A 16,752-nucleotide genomic window follows, 5' to 3' on the forward strand; every position below is an offset into this window, starting at 1 on the left:
AATTTGATACGTACCAAAGATTCTCCGTGCCACCTCTTCGCGTATCATGTTCTCCTGATACCAAAAGTAAAAATCAGGCCAAAATTTGATACGTACTAAAAATTCCTCGTGCCACCTCCTCGCATATCATGTTCTCCTAATACAAAAATGTAAAATCCTTCTTCTGGCCGATTTTGGATTTTGGTATCAGGAGCACATGATATGCCAAGAGGTGGCACAACGTTTCTCCTCTTAAAAGTTCAATAACGTTGCAAATTGAACAGAGTGAAAGTTAAGGATCAGGATACCGATAAATGGAGGGAAATTTCACAGCTAATGAAGGAAAAATACGATATTACAACCGAACTAACGGGACGGCTAGTATTGGTTGCCGCATATCAGGGGCAAGCCTGCGCCTACAAGGTGACAACCGTTCGGGCGAACGGGCTATTGTAGGTTGCCGAATAATAGGTGCCTGCGATGTAGCAACCGGGCCTACACATCGGTTGCCATGTAACAGGGGTATAATCCGAGCGTACTTGGTCACAAATAAATTTGTTAAAAACTTATAATACTTTATTCTGTCCTTATCTTACACTTACATTCTATAACCAACAACAAAAAGAAACCAATAAAACGCAAGAAACGCAAAAGAGAGAGAGAGAGAGAGAGAGAGAGAGAGAGAGAGAGAGAGAGAGAGAGAGCACGCTATGCGCCCCATATTTCACACAGATGCGTATAAAGATGTAAATTTGAAGTTTTCTGACTTACGAGACGATCCGAACTGTTATTATTTTTGAGCAAACCACCTTGATACCGTGCAATTTAATGTGAAATTACTTTAATGCTTCCATAATAGTCGATATCACAGTGTAGTTGGCATCGTCGGGCTCCATTGGACATCGTCAGAGTCCGATGGCTTCTGGAAGCAGAAGTTGGTTTCGGTCATGGTACGACGGACACGGTCACGGTTTGGTATCCAGACGAACACTATCGGCAAAGAGGTAGCTCGCATAATTTTACATTCTGGCAGGAAATCAGATCTGGTACCGGGAGAACGCGTCTCGCGTCTCCGAAGGCATTCGATTCTTGGAGTACCTCTTTGCTCGTCACGTTCTCCCGATACCGGGAGTCAAAAGCATAGCGTGAAGTTTGAAACGTTGACATTTCGAGGATTAAACGTGTTAATTTGTAACAACGGATAACGAACAAATATCGACTAAATAAGCGAGTAGGCGAAGGAAGGAAAAAGACATTGGAGGATAATCGCGAAGAAAATTAGCAAGAACGGAGGAAAGCTCGAAGATGTCGGTATCGACGGTGTTCGACGGTTGAGTTTGCGTGGTAGTCGGTAGATTGGAGATTCGGTGAAAAGGAACGGTATCGCGGCAGCGAAGGGGGCGGGTCGGTATCAGCGGCGGCGGTGGTTCGAAGGCGAACGCGCGTGCGTGACCGACGTCGCCGCGCGACGCAGCAGCGACGTAACGACGAGGACGAGGACGTGGACGAGGACGAAGCGGTGGGCCGAAGATCGCCGAGTGCACGGCTACGCGGAGAGACTACGGCTGGTAATGGTGTGGGCCGCGGCACGAGCACAGTGTTTGAAAAGTCGGCACGACGAGACGCACGATCAAGAGCCGCCCCGTCGAGTACGGCCAGAGAACGCGGACAGGCAGCCGGTTGTCCGAGGACCGACCAGCCGAATCTACTGCTACGACCGGAGGCCGGGGACCGTCAACGACGGTGACGCGAAGTTCGAGTCTAAGTACGCAATTGGTCGTATCGCGAGTCGGCTACTAGTGCCGTGGAAGCAACGGTAGCAACGTAACCAGCGCGTAAAATATGCGAGCTGCCGCGAAGACGCGAGGGTAGAGCGGTCGGCGTGGGGTCGAACGAAATCCGTCCGAAAGCGAGGAATCGCGGAGAAATTTGGCTCGGGCGTTCGCGACGTGTCGGTGCGGAGCCAAGCTAGGCTAACCGGCGCATCGGTCGCGCACAGCGCACAGAGCAGTGTCGGTACGGTGATCCGTGTGTGCGCGTCGACGCGGTTGGTCGGGTTCGCGGTGATCGAGCGAGAAAACCGAGCTACCGATCGCCGTCACCGCGCACCGGGGCCGGGAAACGGTCGCGATCTTTGCACGCGCGCTGCTTCTCGCGATAAGATCCGATGGTGGCCGAAACGTTGAGTGTCCAGTGATGTACTCGTAGTGTCGCGACGAGGAACGAAAGCTTCCGAGTGCGCGAACCCGCGGAACCCGCTGTTCGTCGTATCCGCGCGTTGGCAGCGCGGCCCGCTAGGAACCGAAAGCTCGCGTTTCGGAGCTTCCGACGACAACCGAGAGGAGGAAACATATGTCCACCGCGAACGAGTGAGCGTATCGCGGAGGGAGCCTCGATCAGAGAGAGCTTGGACCACCGATCAAAGTCTCGTTTGGCGAGAACGTCGCGCCAACGATGAACGTCGACGATTCTCGATAACGAAGAGAATGCTACGGAAGCAAAGTCGCTGCCGCGTTACCCGGGAGCGACGCTTCGTTACCGCGACTTAATCGATTTCGACGTTAGCGAGAAGACGAGAGGAGAAACCGCGAGGAGGTCGCGAACGCGGCTATCCGATCGAGAGAACGGCACAGTCGTCGAGAAAAGGAATCGAGGGAACGGCAGCTGGAACGAAAGGAGGATCGGGCGATCGACGTGGTACGCGCACAGCTTCCGGGATTCGTGGGTGTTTTTACGCGTAGAGCGTGGATCGATAGGTGTCTCGCGAGCTCCGGTCTCGCGGCTGGTCTGCTCGACGACGCCGAGGTTCGCGTCGGCAGGAAAAGGACCGCGTTACGTCGAAAACGGTCGATCGACGTCGTCGCCGAGAAGCGAAGGAAAAGCAGCGGATCGAAGCAGCGGAAAACGGGTCCCAGGGTCTGGGTCCGGGTTCGCGTTCTTTGGTTGCACGGCTTTTTTTCCCGTGGTTGCCGTTGGTATCGCGCGCGCGGACGTTCCGATCCCGATCGAGTCCCGTGATTTATGGGGGACTTTAGCGCCTCGAGTCTCTTTTCGAACGCCTTGTCGAAATCGTCGATCGGTCCCGCCACTGGCAGCGCCAACAACAACGCCGTAACCGTGACGACCTCGACGATGCAGGACGACCTCTTGATCGAGAAACAAGCCGCTGGCAAGCCCGCGCCGCTCTCGCCGAGCAGCGGCCTGGAAACCGTGGCTGGACAAGACAAGACGAAGGACGCGGTCGAGGTCGAGAGTATCGCTATCACGCCGACGACGCCCTCCTCCGTCGACAAGGACATAGCGTGCAACACCGGCTCCAGCCTTCAAGCGTTCTCCGATCCCGGCAGAGTACCTAGCTTGTGGTCCGCTCCGGATGACACGGGACTCCACGCGTTGCCCGTAAACGGATCCATCGCCGCCTTTCAAAACTTTCCGACCGGTGGTCCGGCCGGTTTGTTTGCCGGAAGCGGACCCACCGTGTCGACGGGAGCGCGTCGAGCAATCACGGCTAGTCACAATTTTCCTCAACAGCATGGAAACGCCGGAACGCCTACCAGCAGACACGGTCTCCAGGTTTCCTCGGCTCAACAACAGCAGCAACAACAGCAGCAACAACAACAACAACAGCAGCAGCAGCAACAGCAACAGCAGCAGCAGCAACAACAACAGCAGCAGCAGCATCAACAACAGCAACAACAACAACAGCAACAACAACAGCAACAGCACCAACAGCAACAGCCTCAGGCAACTTCGCATCCGGGTGTTTACCTTCCCGGCAAAGGTTACGCGGCCTGGTCCGGTGGCCCTCAAGCACCTCAACAGTGGGGCGCTGGACCGCAAGCGGCCGCGGTCGCGAATCCTGGACTCTCGCCGTGGAGTCGCGGCAGATCCGTACCGAATATTCCTCCCCTGCATTCGTCCCTACACGCCGCAACCGCGGTAGCGGTAGCCGCTGGACTTCAAGGAAGGAAACCGAGCCCCACGTTTCCCGGTCACCCGGGACCACCGTCTCATCCGTCTTGCATCAGTCCGGTAAAGTTTCGGAGGAGTACCTCGTATCCGGGGAAGGGCAACATATACGCGCCTCAACCCGCGCCCACGTTCGAGGTCACCGCCGCCGACGAGAGGGACTTGCTGCAATTGCCACCGTTTCAGCAGGTGGGTTGCCGACGACAACGACAACGACAACAACGACGACAACGACAACAACGACAACCACGACGACAAGAACGACGACGATGACGACGACGACGACGACGACGTTCCTTTTCGAACGAAGCGGTTTCTCTCGTCGTCGAATCGAAAGCGCGACGTACGCGTTTCTCCGAGTTTTTACACTGGCGTGCTCCGTTATCGATCGTTGACCACCGACCACGATAAAGGCTACGTTGCGAAGCAACAGCGGTAATCGTGCACGCCACTCGAAAAACTATACACGCCGATAGCTTCGACTTCCGCAGTTTCGTTGGTGCACGCACTCGATGCCAGGTTATGCAACCGCTTCGAGACTCGCATTTAAATTTAGACGGCGCAACGGCTGTTTCAACAGTCGGTCGCTATACGCCGCGACACGATCGTTTTTAAACGGAACATTCGTCTGTCGAATATTCGAGAGAGTATCCGAAACTCGATCGACGCATCCAACCTCGAGCTCTCCGCTTCGAATCGTTCTCGCTGTTTCCATTCTCGACCGATCCAGGCTCGCCGAGCCACCGAATCGATCGCCGTCCGATCGAATTCGCGACCCACCAACGGAGAAAACAATTATCTATGACGTTTCGTAAACTTTCCATGGAATATATTCGATCGGAGGCGCGTCGATCGACGATCGACCGCTTCCACGAGACACAAACGCGAACGCGAACGCGCCCGGAAAATGAAAACCTTTTCCGATACTTATTTTGCCACCGATGTCTGACCCAATTCCTTTCCTGCGCGGCAACTCTAACGGTGTCTAGCGGACGTTTAAGCCTCAGCTATTTTAACCACTTGTCAAAAATAGACCTGCATACCGTCCGAGAGAAACGACGGATTTCGTTGCGCGAGCTCGCGCCCTTTGCGCATCCGGTTCCAACCGGTTACGAGTGTATCGCTCGAATAAACACCGATCGGCGCGTTTATCTTCGATTTTTTCGTTTTCGAAAAATCACCGCGATATCGGCTGGATTTCGTTCGTTATCTAGACCTTCCAACCGCTCGCTATCGTTGAGATGTTACGCGGACTAAATTGCGTACGATCGTCGAGCGAAACGCGAAAATTGATTTCGTTTCGAGGCGATCGCGCGGACGCGAGTTTTTTTTCAAAACTGATACGAAAAAGCACCGCGTTATCGATGCGTTCGTAGATATAAAGCACGTTACGTATTCTTACTCGAGCAGTTTTAGTGCTCGCATCGCGAGTTTACGAGACGCGGGCAAACGTCGAACGAGCCTCGTCGGGTTTATCGACGTCGGTGTAACCTTAACGTTTGAATCGATCGCGCGTCACGGGCGAATGCGATTAGTTCGAAAACAAACACGTCGTTTAAACTACGCTATACTTTTACGTCGACGCATTCCGAATGAAACCTAGCCAAAGTTTCCCCGAGGAAGGAATCGACGCGCGATAAGGACAATATTTCGCGACGAATTTCAAGGTTGATCGGCGAATCGGCCGAATCAGCTGAAAAAAGTGACGCGTGTACAGCGCGTAAAAGCTACGTCGTAAAAAAAATGCCAACGAAACGGAGCTACGGTGTATTTTATCGATTTATCGAATTCACTTTACGGAATTAACCCTTCGCGTATGGGAAAATAGAACGTATAGGATAAACCGTGCAGCGGTTGTCCGAGATTACTCGGCACCATAACGAGTATCATCGATAGCCCTCGTCGACCTTGTTACGCATCCTCGTCGAAAGTGTCGAGATTCTGCTTACGTTTCCTTATAGACCTGTGACTAGCTTCTTCTTTTCTTTTTCCAAGTCGGCGTACTCGTGTCGCTCTACGCGAGGATACGCGGATACGACGATACCAAAGCAAACCGATCGACGACGAGTCCATCCTTTGCCAACTCGAATGCTCGATGTCGATTTTTCCGCTGCTCTTGACTCCTAGTCTAGACATTCCTACCGTAGGTTTACGTGAAATCGTTAACGGAACGCGATAGCGGTGACAAGAGTATCCAAGAGAGCATCGCGTCGGCGTCGATTCGAAAAAATACGACGCGCGAAGATAAAGATTTTTATTGGCGTTACCTTGACGCACCGAGCTTCGTTACGCATCGTCGTCGAGGTATTTCGTTACGAAACGGGACTCCGTGGTAGCGCGGCTCTGACGAAATATGTATGTATGTACATAGAACGCAGATACCGCTGGCCACGCGGCATAACCACGCTCGAACGTTCTCGTTCAACCGCGAGCTCGTTTACGATCGCGACCGTTTTCCACGCAATCCTCGCGCTCGCGACCTTACTCGAACGATTACTTCTTGTTCGAGCTTGTCCGTTTCTACCAAAATTCTCTCGATCCACGAGTTTCAACGAAAATCCAAAACATCTTTTTATCTGTGTTATTCGACCATGTCACACGACACACGCCTAGATATATCGAAATGTAGGCGGAAGCAAGCGGCATCTGGTATTCGAGGCGAGCGATACGCTAGGAAACCATGCGAGAAAATTGATAAAAGACGATTTAGCTGGTAACGAGCCGGCCGATAGCTGTGTAACAGATACGAAGCGTTTCAAAAGTAGGCGTTCGAAATAAAGCAAAGGTAATTGTCTCGATCGAAGACCGAAAAGTTGAGAGAAACGGAACACGGTTACGGACATTCGACCAATCGCGTCTAGTATCCGTAAATAAAGAAATAAATGATACCGGCTCGCTCGACTGTTTGTACAACGTGCGACGACGAGATCGCCGCGGCGCGGCACGCGTGCGGTCGGAAGCGTTAATTGCGTAGCGGTCTAGTCCTTGAAACAGTCACTAAACGAACAAAATAGCATGCTCGCGTCGCGAAACGTGTACCTTCGCGTCACGGGTTAGCATCGCGCTAGTGATTTTTGCGCGCGAAGCCAGGAGCCAGAAGCAAGGAACGAGAGAAACTGTTTGAACAAATTCTTATTCGAATCGAGGTCTGTGCCACGGCACGCGGCGCGGCCGCGCCACCGCCGGTGCGAGGTTTATAGGTCAGTCCAGTTTCGCGGGATATAGATTTTTCGCCGAGAGCTACCAGTTACCGATTAACCGCGCGCTATCCATCCAACATTCTCGTAGTCTCGCTTTGCTTTTACCATTTCGAAATGCCATGTTCCTTCTGGCTCGGCTTCTCTTTCGATCCGCTCGGTTATCTTTGTCGCTGTTCGTCGTGCTCTAACGAGTAGAAAGAATGGTAGCTTCGACGAGTCGAAGCACAAGTTTGTTGTAATTCGCTTAAAACTCGTAACAAGATCAATGGCACGCGTACGATCCAGCCCGGTTAATCCCGGCTAACGCGATTGCTCGTTCGTCGAGTAACTTTCCAACGAACCAACAGTTTTTCTAACGCGCAAAGTCGACGACGAGTCGTGCTCGCAAGTTGCAACGGCAGCGCCAGCCATCGATCTTTTTCGAGCGTACGCGACTCCGTTCCCTGACGAGCGTAAATAGCGATTGGCCGAAGCGTATCCTCGTCGTAACCTTGGATAAACGCAACAACGACCATGTCGCTCGTTCGATCGAGTCTCGACCAGACTGGACATATTTCGAACGAACGGGTTCGCCTTTGCGATCAAGTAGAAACGAGCGAAACGATAGGTTGCGACGCCGACGCCAGCGCTCCGCGTTCTCCGTTCTCTTCGCCCCTCCGCTGCATCCACCCTCTGGGTTTTGCTGCACCACCCCTTTTGCCCTTCCTTCCTCTCGACAGCTCCGCGCTTCCAGCAACGATGACCTAGTTCGCGGTAGCCGGCTGGAATCGTTTCTTCCGCACACGCCTCGGGATCCAGGTTACTCCGCGTCGCGTCGCGCTGCACTCGTCTCTGGGTGTTCGGTTTTCACACCCTCTCGTCGATTCGCCACGACCGTTTGTTCCACATTCGTTCGCCGTCGCATCGGCGATGCCAATTTTCCAGCTGACCGCGACCATTCGCTCGCGCAACTTTCAAGGGAAAGACGCGACCCTGTTTCAACGGGCCACCGATCGAGCTGCTTGTTTTTCTTTATTTATTTCTCGCACGGACGAGAGCGAAAAACGACCACGCACTTTTAAAGAAAACAGAGACGCGCCTCAGCGGATCTATGGGGGTGCGCGGCGGATTGTGCGTGTCTGATACGTTGCGTCGCGCGAAAGATAAAGGGTCTCGAAGGGTAGAAAAACGCGCGTAGAACAACGGCTGACACTGCGAGAACTCTCGCGTCTAGACCGACGGGATTCGCGGAAATGGAGGAGTCAAAGATGGCCGTACTCCCGAATACGTATACGCGCATACATTCGCTAACAATCCCTTTCAGCCTCCTCTTTTAGTCTTGTCTCGCGATAGAAACCACCTCGCCACCTCGCCTCGTCTCGCCTCAACGGTTCTTATTTCAAGATATGCTATTACGTCGCGGAGTTTCTTGTATCGATTCTTCGTAAAAAAAAACGCCTGTCCGTATAGGGACAAAGACGGGCGACTCGAGGCTAGGATCCTCGCGATTCGAGTCCAGTTTCCGATCCTCGAATTCGGTCAAAGGAACCGAGTTTACCGCTATACGGTTGCTCCGAGGATGTCGTTGCTTTTTACGAGCTGCAAACTTTGGAAGTGGTCCAATCCCGTTGCGGGCACATGCTTTGTAATCGTAGGTGGACAGCGCAGAATCCTAGCTCGCCACCGCGTATATTCGCACGCAACAAATTCCTGACAGACACGGCTGCGCGTCTACGTTCGTATCTTTCCTTGGTCATTGGATGATCGATCATTTCGCTCGACAACGCGAAACGATCTACTTTTGCCTTCGAATATCGAAATTCGCGCACGAGTCGCGGTTTGTTTTCTTCGCTGCTGCTTCTTCCGCATTACTCGATACCTACACACACCCTTCCACGTTTTCATCCCTCCATGAGTGAAATTTGCGCAGCGACCTCCTCCGGGAGTGGCAACCACCTAGCGAAAGGTGTCGGTGCAACGAGGAGGATATAGTATATGTATAATCGGGACACGCATCGAAGATGGCCGAACGCGAATCGAGACTGCAACTGCTGTCCCTGTTAAAAATTGACGGAAATTGGCGAGCGAATAGACGACACGCGTGCCGATAGAAAAGAGAAATGTGCGAGATAGAGGGGGGTAGGTTGCAAATAAATGTATGGAAGAGGAGAGCGGAGAAAGAGGGATAGAGGTATTCGTTGACTCGAGAACGTGAAATAATATGGCCTGCTTACGAGATGATGTCTAGCTGGTAAAAAATTACTAAAGTAATCTAAAAGAAAATGTAAATGTAATAACCGGCTAGGAGGATAGAGTAGGGGTGATACCGCGATGGAGCCTGGACAGAGGTTGCCGTCGACGCCCTACCGCTGCTTCCTGGTTTCCCTATATTGATTTTCTAGCGTGCCTCCGGCTAGACGGAAACAGAACGACGCAACGAGAAGGAGGGAAATGGTTGCCTCGTGCTCGAGCTCGCACACGGATACGTTCCTACGCGGAAATAGGCTATCCCGTTGCTCGTATGTGCGTGTACTCGTCCAAGGTGTGTAAGTCACGCTTGCGCCAACGAGTTTGCGAAAATCGGAGAAGGAGAAGTGGGTTGGAACAGAGGGGGTTGGGGAGAGCCGAGGGTTCGCGCAAGAGGGTGGAAAGAGAAGAACGTTTAGGGGTTGGAAGCAGTGAGAAGAAGACGCGAAAACGGAGAAGGTGGGGTTATACCTTTTACACCTCCAGCCGTGCTGCTGCGAGAAAGATGGGGAGGATTATCCGACATCGAGCTAGCACGCGTACGCGTTCTTCGTTTTTCGACCTGTCCTCCGGCTTCTTCGAGCCACCCTCTCTCTCCCTCTCTCTCTCTCTCTCTCTCTCACGCTTTTTATACTTTCCAAGCAGAATTTCGCCGTCCTCGTTCTCGTCCTCGTTCGTTCGACGAGAAATAAGTGTCACGGTCGTTTCGTTTTTCGTCTCGATGAGTCAAACTTTAGTTTTCGTTGCATCCGATCTAACGAGAGCACGGTTGCGAGATTCGTAAGCTTGCGTTATTTAATGAGAAAATACGTTACGAATAGGTATACGTAGGAACGATCGGTGTACGTCGCGTCGCGTCAGAGCCGCGTTTTGGTAGATCGCAGCGCGGCGCAGCTCGGAGGCTTGGCAAGTAGTAAGGGACGGTGCATGGCCAGGCAATCGGTCAGCCAGTTTCGTGCTCGAGGGATCGAGCGCGTTCCCCGGCTTACGAGTAAAGCCACTACGGCAGCGACTGATAGCATCCGTTATTCTTCGTTGCGTCGACCGTTCTTTCTAATTGGTCTATCTTCGAGAAGATAAAAATTACAAATAGCGTTGTTTCACGAAAGAAACGTTGAAACGATAACGAAACGACTCGGTTTAACGGGCTACGATGGCAACGAGATGAACGCGCGAGGCTGTTGTCTCGTCGATACATGGAACTAAACGATAGAATGTAGGTTGCGAAGCCTGATAGGAAGCCGAGAATTTCAACTCGCGTAGAAGCGATTTCGAAGGATTTGACGTTGGTATTGTATAAAACGGCGCGGGCGGTGGAACTTGGCCGATCGATAAGTTTTCTTTCGCTTGTTTCGAATCGTCTCGTGGAATATCGTATCGATAACAACGTAGCGGTATAAAATTGCCTGGTTTGATTCTTACGATATTGTTGCAGGATCGTATGACGGCCAATGGAAACTCACCGTTGGACAACATGAGAACTCTGGAACATTATTTGAGCGATATCATGCGAACCGGCGCTGCGGATACACCTGAACACGTAAAAGGTAAGCATCGTCGAGTACGTCGCCCGCGGACTCTTTCGAAGCGAAAAATCAAAAGAATCCGTTCTATTCTCGTCTCGATGATACGTGCTTATCCGATTCGCTTTCAGCTGTCGGGAACGCGTTAAGAATTCAGCAGCGAATCTCTGTTCCATTCTACGATTTACGCAGCTACCATCCGTCGAACGACTCGAGTTCGATTTACTCGCAACGTTTCGTACGAATCTCGTTTGAGTAACGTTTTGGGCTGATCGCGTGAAAGAAGCCAACTATTCGACCGACAAGACTAACGAAACAGCCAACCAGCCGACAACCACTTAACGTACCTCGGCCCTTATCGTCACCCTCCACTCGACGCGACTCGCTACTCGCTCTGCTCTCTCTCGTCGCGATATTCTCGCCGTGAAAATTCCACGCGTCCGGCTCGCACCGCGAAAGAAGATCGGGACGGAAGCGAAAGAAAAAAGAGGCTCCCGAACGCCAAAGCGTCTCGCTGCTCTCTCTTCCCTAGCTTTCTTTTTCCCGTCTACCCACCCTGTCTGCGAGCTCCGGGAACCCTCAGACAAGCATTCTCGCGCTTGTAGTCAAGGGCAAGGGTGGTATCGCGAGGCCTCTTCTTTCCAGTGCTCGTCCACACCGAAACCGTACGACGACCATGGCGACAAAGAAAGGGGAGTTGGTTCGACGATGTTCGCGGACAAGACTCGGAGACTCGAAAACACCCCAGCCAATTCGCGGCGCACCCTCGGCGAACTTGCCGAATTCGACAGTTCGAGTACACCGTTTCGAGCTTCTTACGAATCGTTTGGGTTTGCTTTCTTTCGCTACGCGCGATTCCCTCGAGTATTTTTCCAACGGATGCTCCTATTCGTTTCATCAGCTATCGCATTCACCGCTAATGGAACGAGCTTACATTCGCTGTTCGATTCTAGCCCAGACTATACAATAAATGGATCCTCGTTACGAACGCGTCTTTCCGGGAAGATAACGGTCAAGTTTGTTTGAACGAAAACGGTTTCGTTTGTTATACAAAGTGCTTGAGTAAAACGACATGCCTTTTCGAGATGGACTCGTTATTCGGCAATATTCTCGTTATCGGTTCCCAACCGGCTAAAGAGAAGCGCGAGAATAAAACGAGACGAGACGAGACGAGACGAGACGAGACGACGCCCGTCCAAGAGAATGCGGAAGAAGCGTCGCGGAAGGTGACACCTCCGCAGACCGGCGACTTCATTGTATCGCATAATTATCGTTTCCCGTCGGGATAGTCTTTTCTTTTTAGCTTGCCGCAGACCCTTATCCGCGCAATTAAAATCCGGTTACGATCGAAACGTCGCACCATCAGGTCCAACGATTCGTTGTTAGATGCGACACGACGAACACGCCACCTTAAAAAGAGACAACTTTCAATTGGGAGATACGAAACGAAAAGTGGAAAGGTCAACAGCGAAGATTGCACAGTCAAAATTGACAACCTCTCGTTTTCCGTGGATAGAATCTGGAGGAGTGGATCAAGGAATGTTTGCAAGTATCCGCGATCGCGACCGTGGGCTAACGGTTCAAAAAAAAGAAGAATCGCTTGCTCGTATCGATACAGAAAATCCCTCTCGGCGAGAAGAGGACGAGTAGAGTGGAGGGTACGATAGGATAGCATCGTAGCGTGAACAGGTTTTTATTCTGGAACAAAAACCTCTTTCGAGGCATTGTAAGGCTCCGGTGAGTGGGCGTGCTTCGCTGCGACGCCATCTTTGGAAGTGTCAGCACGGCACTTTAAACTGCACTAGTAGGTCAAGTCCCAGAAAATCCGAGCGTAACCTAGACGACGACGACGACGACGACGATGACGAACCGCGACACTGTTCGGATATGTTAGCCATGTTCGAGGCAACCCATAGCGTCGCCTTTGTTCTTTTGGCCGAGTTTCATTCGAATGGAGCTGGAACGGAACGTCCAAAGTATCCTTCGGGGTTCCATATGGCTATGGCGTACAAGAGAAACTTAACCTCCGTTAAAAATTTCGTCAAAAATACAAGGTAACTCTTTCCGCGATCGTCTATCGGCTGAGATAACCGAAGCGTCGCGATGCTTCGAATGTTTCCAATCGATTGCTCGTTTGCGACGTACGATGAAACGCGTGCGTGGGTATTTCACGGTGAGCAAAAGGCTGACAATGAGTAGCGGCCAACTTTGCGTCCTTGAACGCCGCGGGCTTTACGATTGCATTCCCTGACCTATATCGCGACTGCGCGTGTCGCGTAATCGGTTAGTAACGCCCGCGCCGCCGGGATTCGTAGAGGGTGGTTTTAACGCCGCTCTCGAGCCATCTAGGGTTTCATTGGATCGTACTTTCTCCCCTTCGTTTCCTTTCCATCGCCTCCACCTCCCTCTCGTTCTCCTCCTCCTCCTCCTCCTCCTTCATCCCTCTCGCTGCGGCATGTATAAGCGTAATACGTATAATTGAAAAGGTGAATGAATAAAGAGAGCAGCCGCGTAAATACGAACGAGCGTTGGGTCGAGATCCGGCCTTGAAAAAAGAACGATTAATTTTAACGCCAAGTACGTGTCTCCCTGTACACTACCCTTCCTTTCGTCGTCGATGACGTTGTTTTCGATTCCGTCTGTCCTTCCGTCGCCGCGTCGGACAAAAAAGAGGAAACGTTTGTTTCCGTGTAACCGTAGCGTCCCGCGTTCAAAAGTTACCCGTCACGTGGAACGAGTCGGCGAGTTCCCGTAGCAATAACGTCGTTCCGCGTAATCCACGATAAAATAGGCGAGCGTGAATCGTAGGTAACGCGTCGAAAAATAAAGGTAACGTCCGATAACGAGTGTAACGGTGCAAACAGTAACCGCGCGTGGCGATAAGGCGTGATTAGACTAAGAATAGAATTTCAAGCAGAGCTAGACGAAACGAATGATCCTACACGAAACAAAACTCGCGGTTTATATTCTAGTACAACCATCGGTACAGACGCGCATCGGTTTGCTCGTTTTCTTTTCCGCTTCGTAGATCGCACGTATCGTAAAGCGTAAGATACGCGTGGCATCGGATTTAGCAGTCGCTTCTCCGAGTACCGACCGAGTACGCGTTCTCTCCGAATGATTTGCGAACCAGAACAGATATATGCTGCCATCTGTAGGTCGTCTCTTCAAGAAACCAGAGATGCTTTGTATCGCGTATGCGCGCGCTATGTTTGAACGTTTCGTTCGTCGCGGGTCGATAACGGATACGTAGCCATGGGATTTCGTTAAAATAAAATTAAAAAAAGAATCGATACCATGAGAAGAAAGTCGAGTGTTGACGAGTACCCGACGAATCTGCTTCCGTGAAAGAGAACCGCGCACGTCGGCGATCGTTTGATTTTTTATGGAATCGTTCGTGTACGGAAAGGGCTTGTGTTCGAAAATGATATATTCGAAGCTGACCGTGCAAAATGGCACAAGGGCTTATTTAGATTCGATCGGAATTGGCTGGGTGCCTATTGACCAACTGCCACGACCAGCCGCATTGCAGTGACCTGCACCGTTGTCTGGTCAGAATTCGAGGAAATCCCAAAGGAACCGTTGCATCGCGTTGCATCGCGTTGCGTTGCGTTGCGTTGCGTTGGTTCAACCGGTATTTATATTTTCCGCGCACAAAACCTGTTTTCGATCGCGGATAAATATTTTTGGAGAAACCTTTCGACGCGTTACGCTCGCGTCGTTACTTTGCACCGATTGCTTGGTGGTCGGTTAAAAAACGTTTCAGAGAATGTCGTTATTTTATTTAGACGTTAGACTCGCTACGCCGCGCCACGAGCCGCGAGAAACGACTGGCAGCTCGATCCTTAGCCTCTACCGATTCACTGGTTGTTTTCTTGACTACGTTCAAATTATAAATAAACATTTGTCGGCATCCAGGCGAGCCTCTTTGTATCTTCGGTCCCATGCCATTAGCGACGTATGTTTAAGCCGGTACGCGGCTCATCGTCGAAACAAAGCCCCGCAAATATCCTGGGGGGACAAAAGGCTTACGTCAAAGAATAAAAAAAAAAGGGTAAAAGGGGTGAAAGAGCGAAAGAGCGAGAGTGGATGAAAGCGCTTGGCAGACGAACGAACGATATACACCCGACGCGACGATGCGACTCGCACCGGAACAGCGGAAACCACCCCTTGCTTGGCCTTGCGCTTGAAACCTAGCAAGGTCGCGTTTTCAATCGCGTTCTTACATCGTTTTTCAGTCGGTGCGTGGCATCGTCTGATCGACGCGCGACGAAATCTAGAAAAATCCGCGATTAGTATTCGTGGAAACTTGGTTCGATCTTTTGGGTCAAACGGTTGGGCGAAGCCACGCCCCGCGATTTATTTTCTCCATAGTTTCTCGACTCGTTCGGGAAACCGCGAGATTTCTCTCCGTGGTCCTGCGAAACACCGACAAAAAAAAATACGCCGCGACTACTCGCGGCGAACCAGAATCGCGATCGAAGGCAAGTTTATCGACGATTCAACCGGTGCCGCGGGCTGCGGTAGCTTCGTTAAGGTATCCGATAAACTTGCTAACGAAATCAATTCTCTCGCCAGCGGAGAGAAGAGAGGGTCGAGCTATCGCCTCGAAGCACGGCCAACTAAAAATTTCAGAACGCGCAACCTCGACCGAGAATCTTTAGCAAACCGTATCGCGACGGATCCGTTGGCGTTGGCGTTCGCGTTGGCGTTCGCGTTGCCGTTGGCTCGCCTTCTTCTCTGTTCGTGTTCGTATTCGCTTTCGAAACAGTACGCCTCGTTTGCGCGAAGCCAAAGGAAAGTTAGCGAATCTTGGCAAAGAAATTTCAGGCGGAAAGGTTTACCGATCCATCCGATTGTCATTTAGCGGAGCGTAAACGAGTATCGAGCAGCTTGGTCCGATCGCGTAGCAATTAAATATTTTTTGTCACGCCAAGAAAATTCTTCTCGTTCCGCTTCGTTTTCTCTCGTTTACCGCATTCGCCGCGTTTGCTGGCAGCCAAGCGTCGCGCCCTTTCGTTCGTTCGTTCGTTCCTGGACGCGCTCTTTTGGAACGCGACCGAACCCCCTTTTTTTCCCATTTTTCATCCTTCCCTTTTGCGATCGCTTCGAAACCTTTTACTTTGTCGTTTTCGTGAACGCGTGCCGCTAGAAAGTTTACGTAGCGACAAACCAACGACGAAAAGTAAGACGCGTTGCGTGCTTTTCAGAATATTCAAAGTAGGGAGAAACGAGGGAGTGGTCGAGTATCGGTAGGACGCGTACAACGATTCCGAGGTCCGGTCGACGAATTTCATCGATCAACTTTCCTCCTGGCAGGAGCCGAACCGTTCGCTGGATATCCCGTCGACAACACTCGTTTGCGCGTGTACTAGGGGTGGATCCTTTTTCGGCTCCCGAGTGCATCGACCCTCTTTGCCGACACTTTGACGCCAGTGTCTCTCAAACGAGCCTCGACTACTCCGTGCGCTTCGAGGTTTCCGATACTTGCCAACGCTTTCGCAGCAACGACAATTTTACTCGAGAATAATAACTGTAACGCGCATCTATCGTTTGATCTTTGGGAAAGTAAGCTGCGTCGCCGCGATGGTGCAACCACAGTACGAGTTACGATACTTGCGAGTTGGAGAAACCCTGCACGAAGGGGAGTCACGGCTAACGGTCGTAAAAATCGCAACCCTTCGGACGGTAGGAGCGGGTTTCGTACGTCTCCAGAGAAATTAGAAGCGAACTGGCTACGGTCTCTAGCCGCGCGATAACGTTTGCCACGTTAACGTTTGTACAAAGAATAGATTCTCGTTTCGCTTCAACGTAACGAAACATCCCAGCCAAGGTTTTGGTGATATTTGTCGAAA

General features: G+C 51.6%; 1 protein-coding gene across 1 annotated transcript in view; it reads left to right on the forward strand.

Moving 5' to 3' along the window:
- Positions 1–925: 925 nt before the first annotated feature.
- LOC128896297 (cytoplasmic polyadenylation element-binding protein 2) overlaps positions 926–16,752 on the forward strand; it is a 50,313-nt gene continuing 34,486 nt past the window's right edge. Inside the window, exons 1-2 of the mRNA XM_054159578.1 lie at positions 926–4,137; positions 10,810–10,921. Coding sequence (XP_054015553.1) covers positions 3,001–4,137; positions 10,810–10,921 — 1,249 coding nt within the window. The 5' untranslated portion in view covers positions 926–3,000. The remainder of the gene's footprint in view (positions 4,138–10,809; positions 10,922–16,752) is intronic.

Source organism: Hylaeus anthracinus, unplaced genomic scaffold (genome assembly GCF_026225885.1).
Source record: "Hylaeus anthracinus isolate JK02 unplaced genomic scaffold, UHH_iyHylAnth1.0_haploid 0, whole genome shotgun sequence".
NCBI lineage: Eukaryota > Metazoa > Arthropoda > Insecta > Hymenoptera > Colletidae > Hylaeus > Hylaeus anthracinus.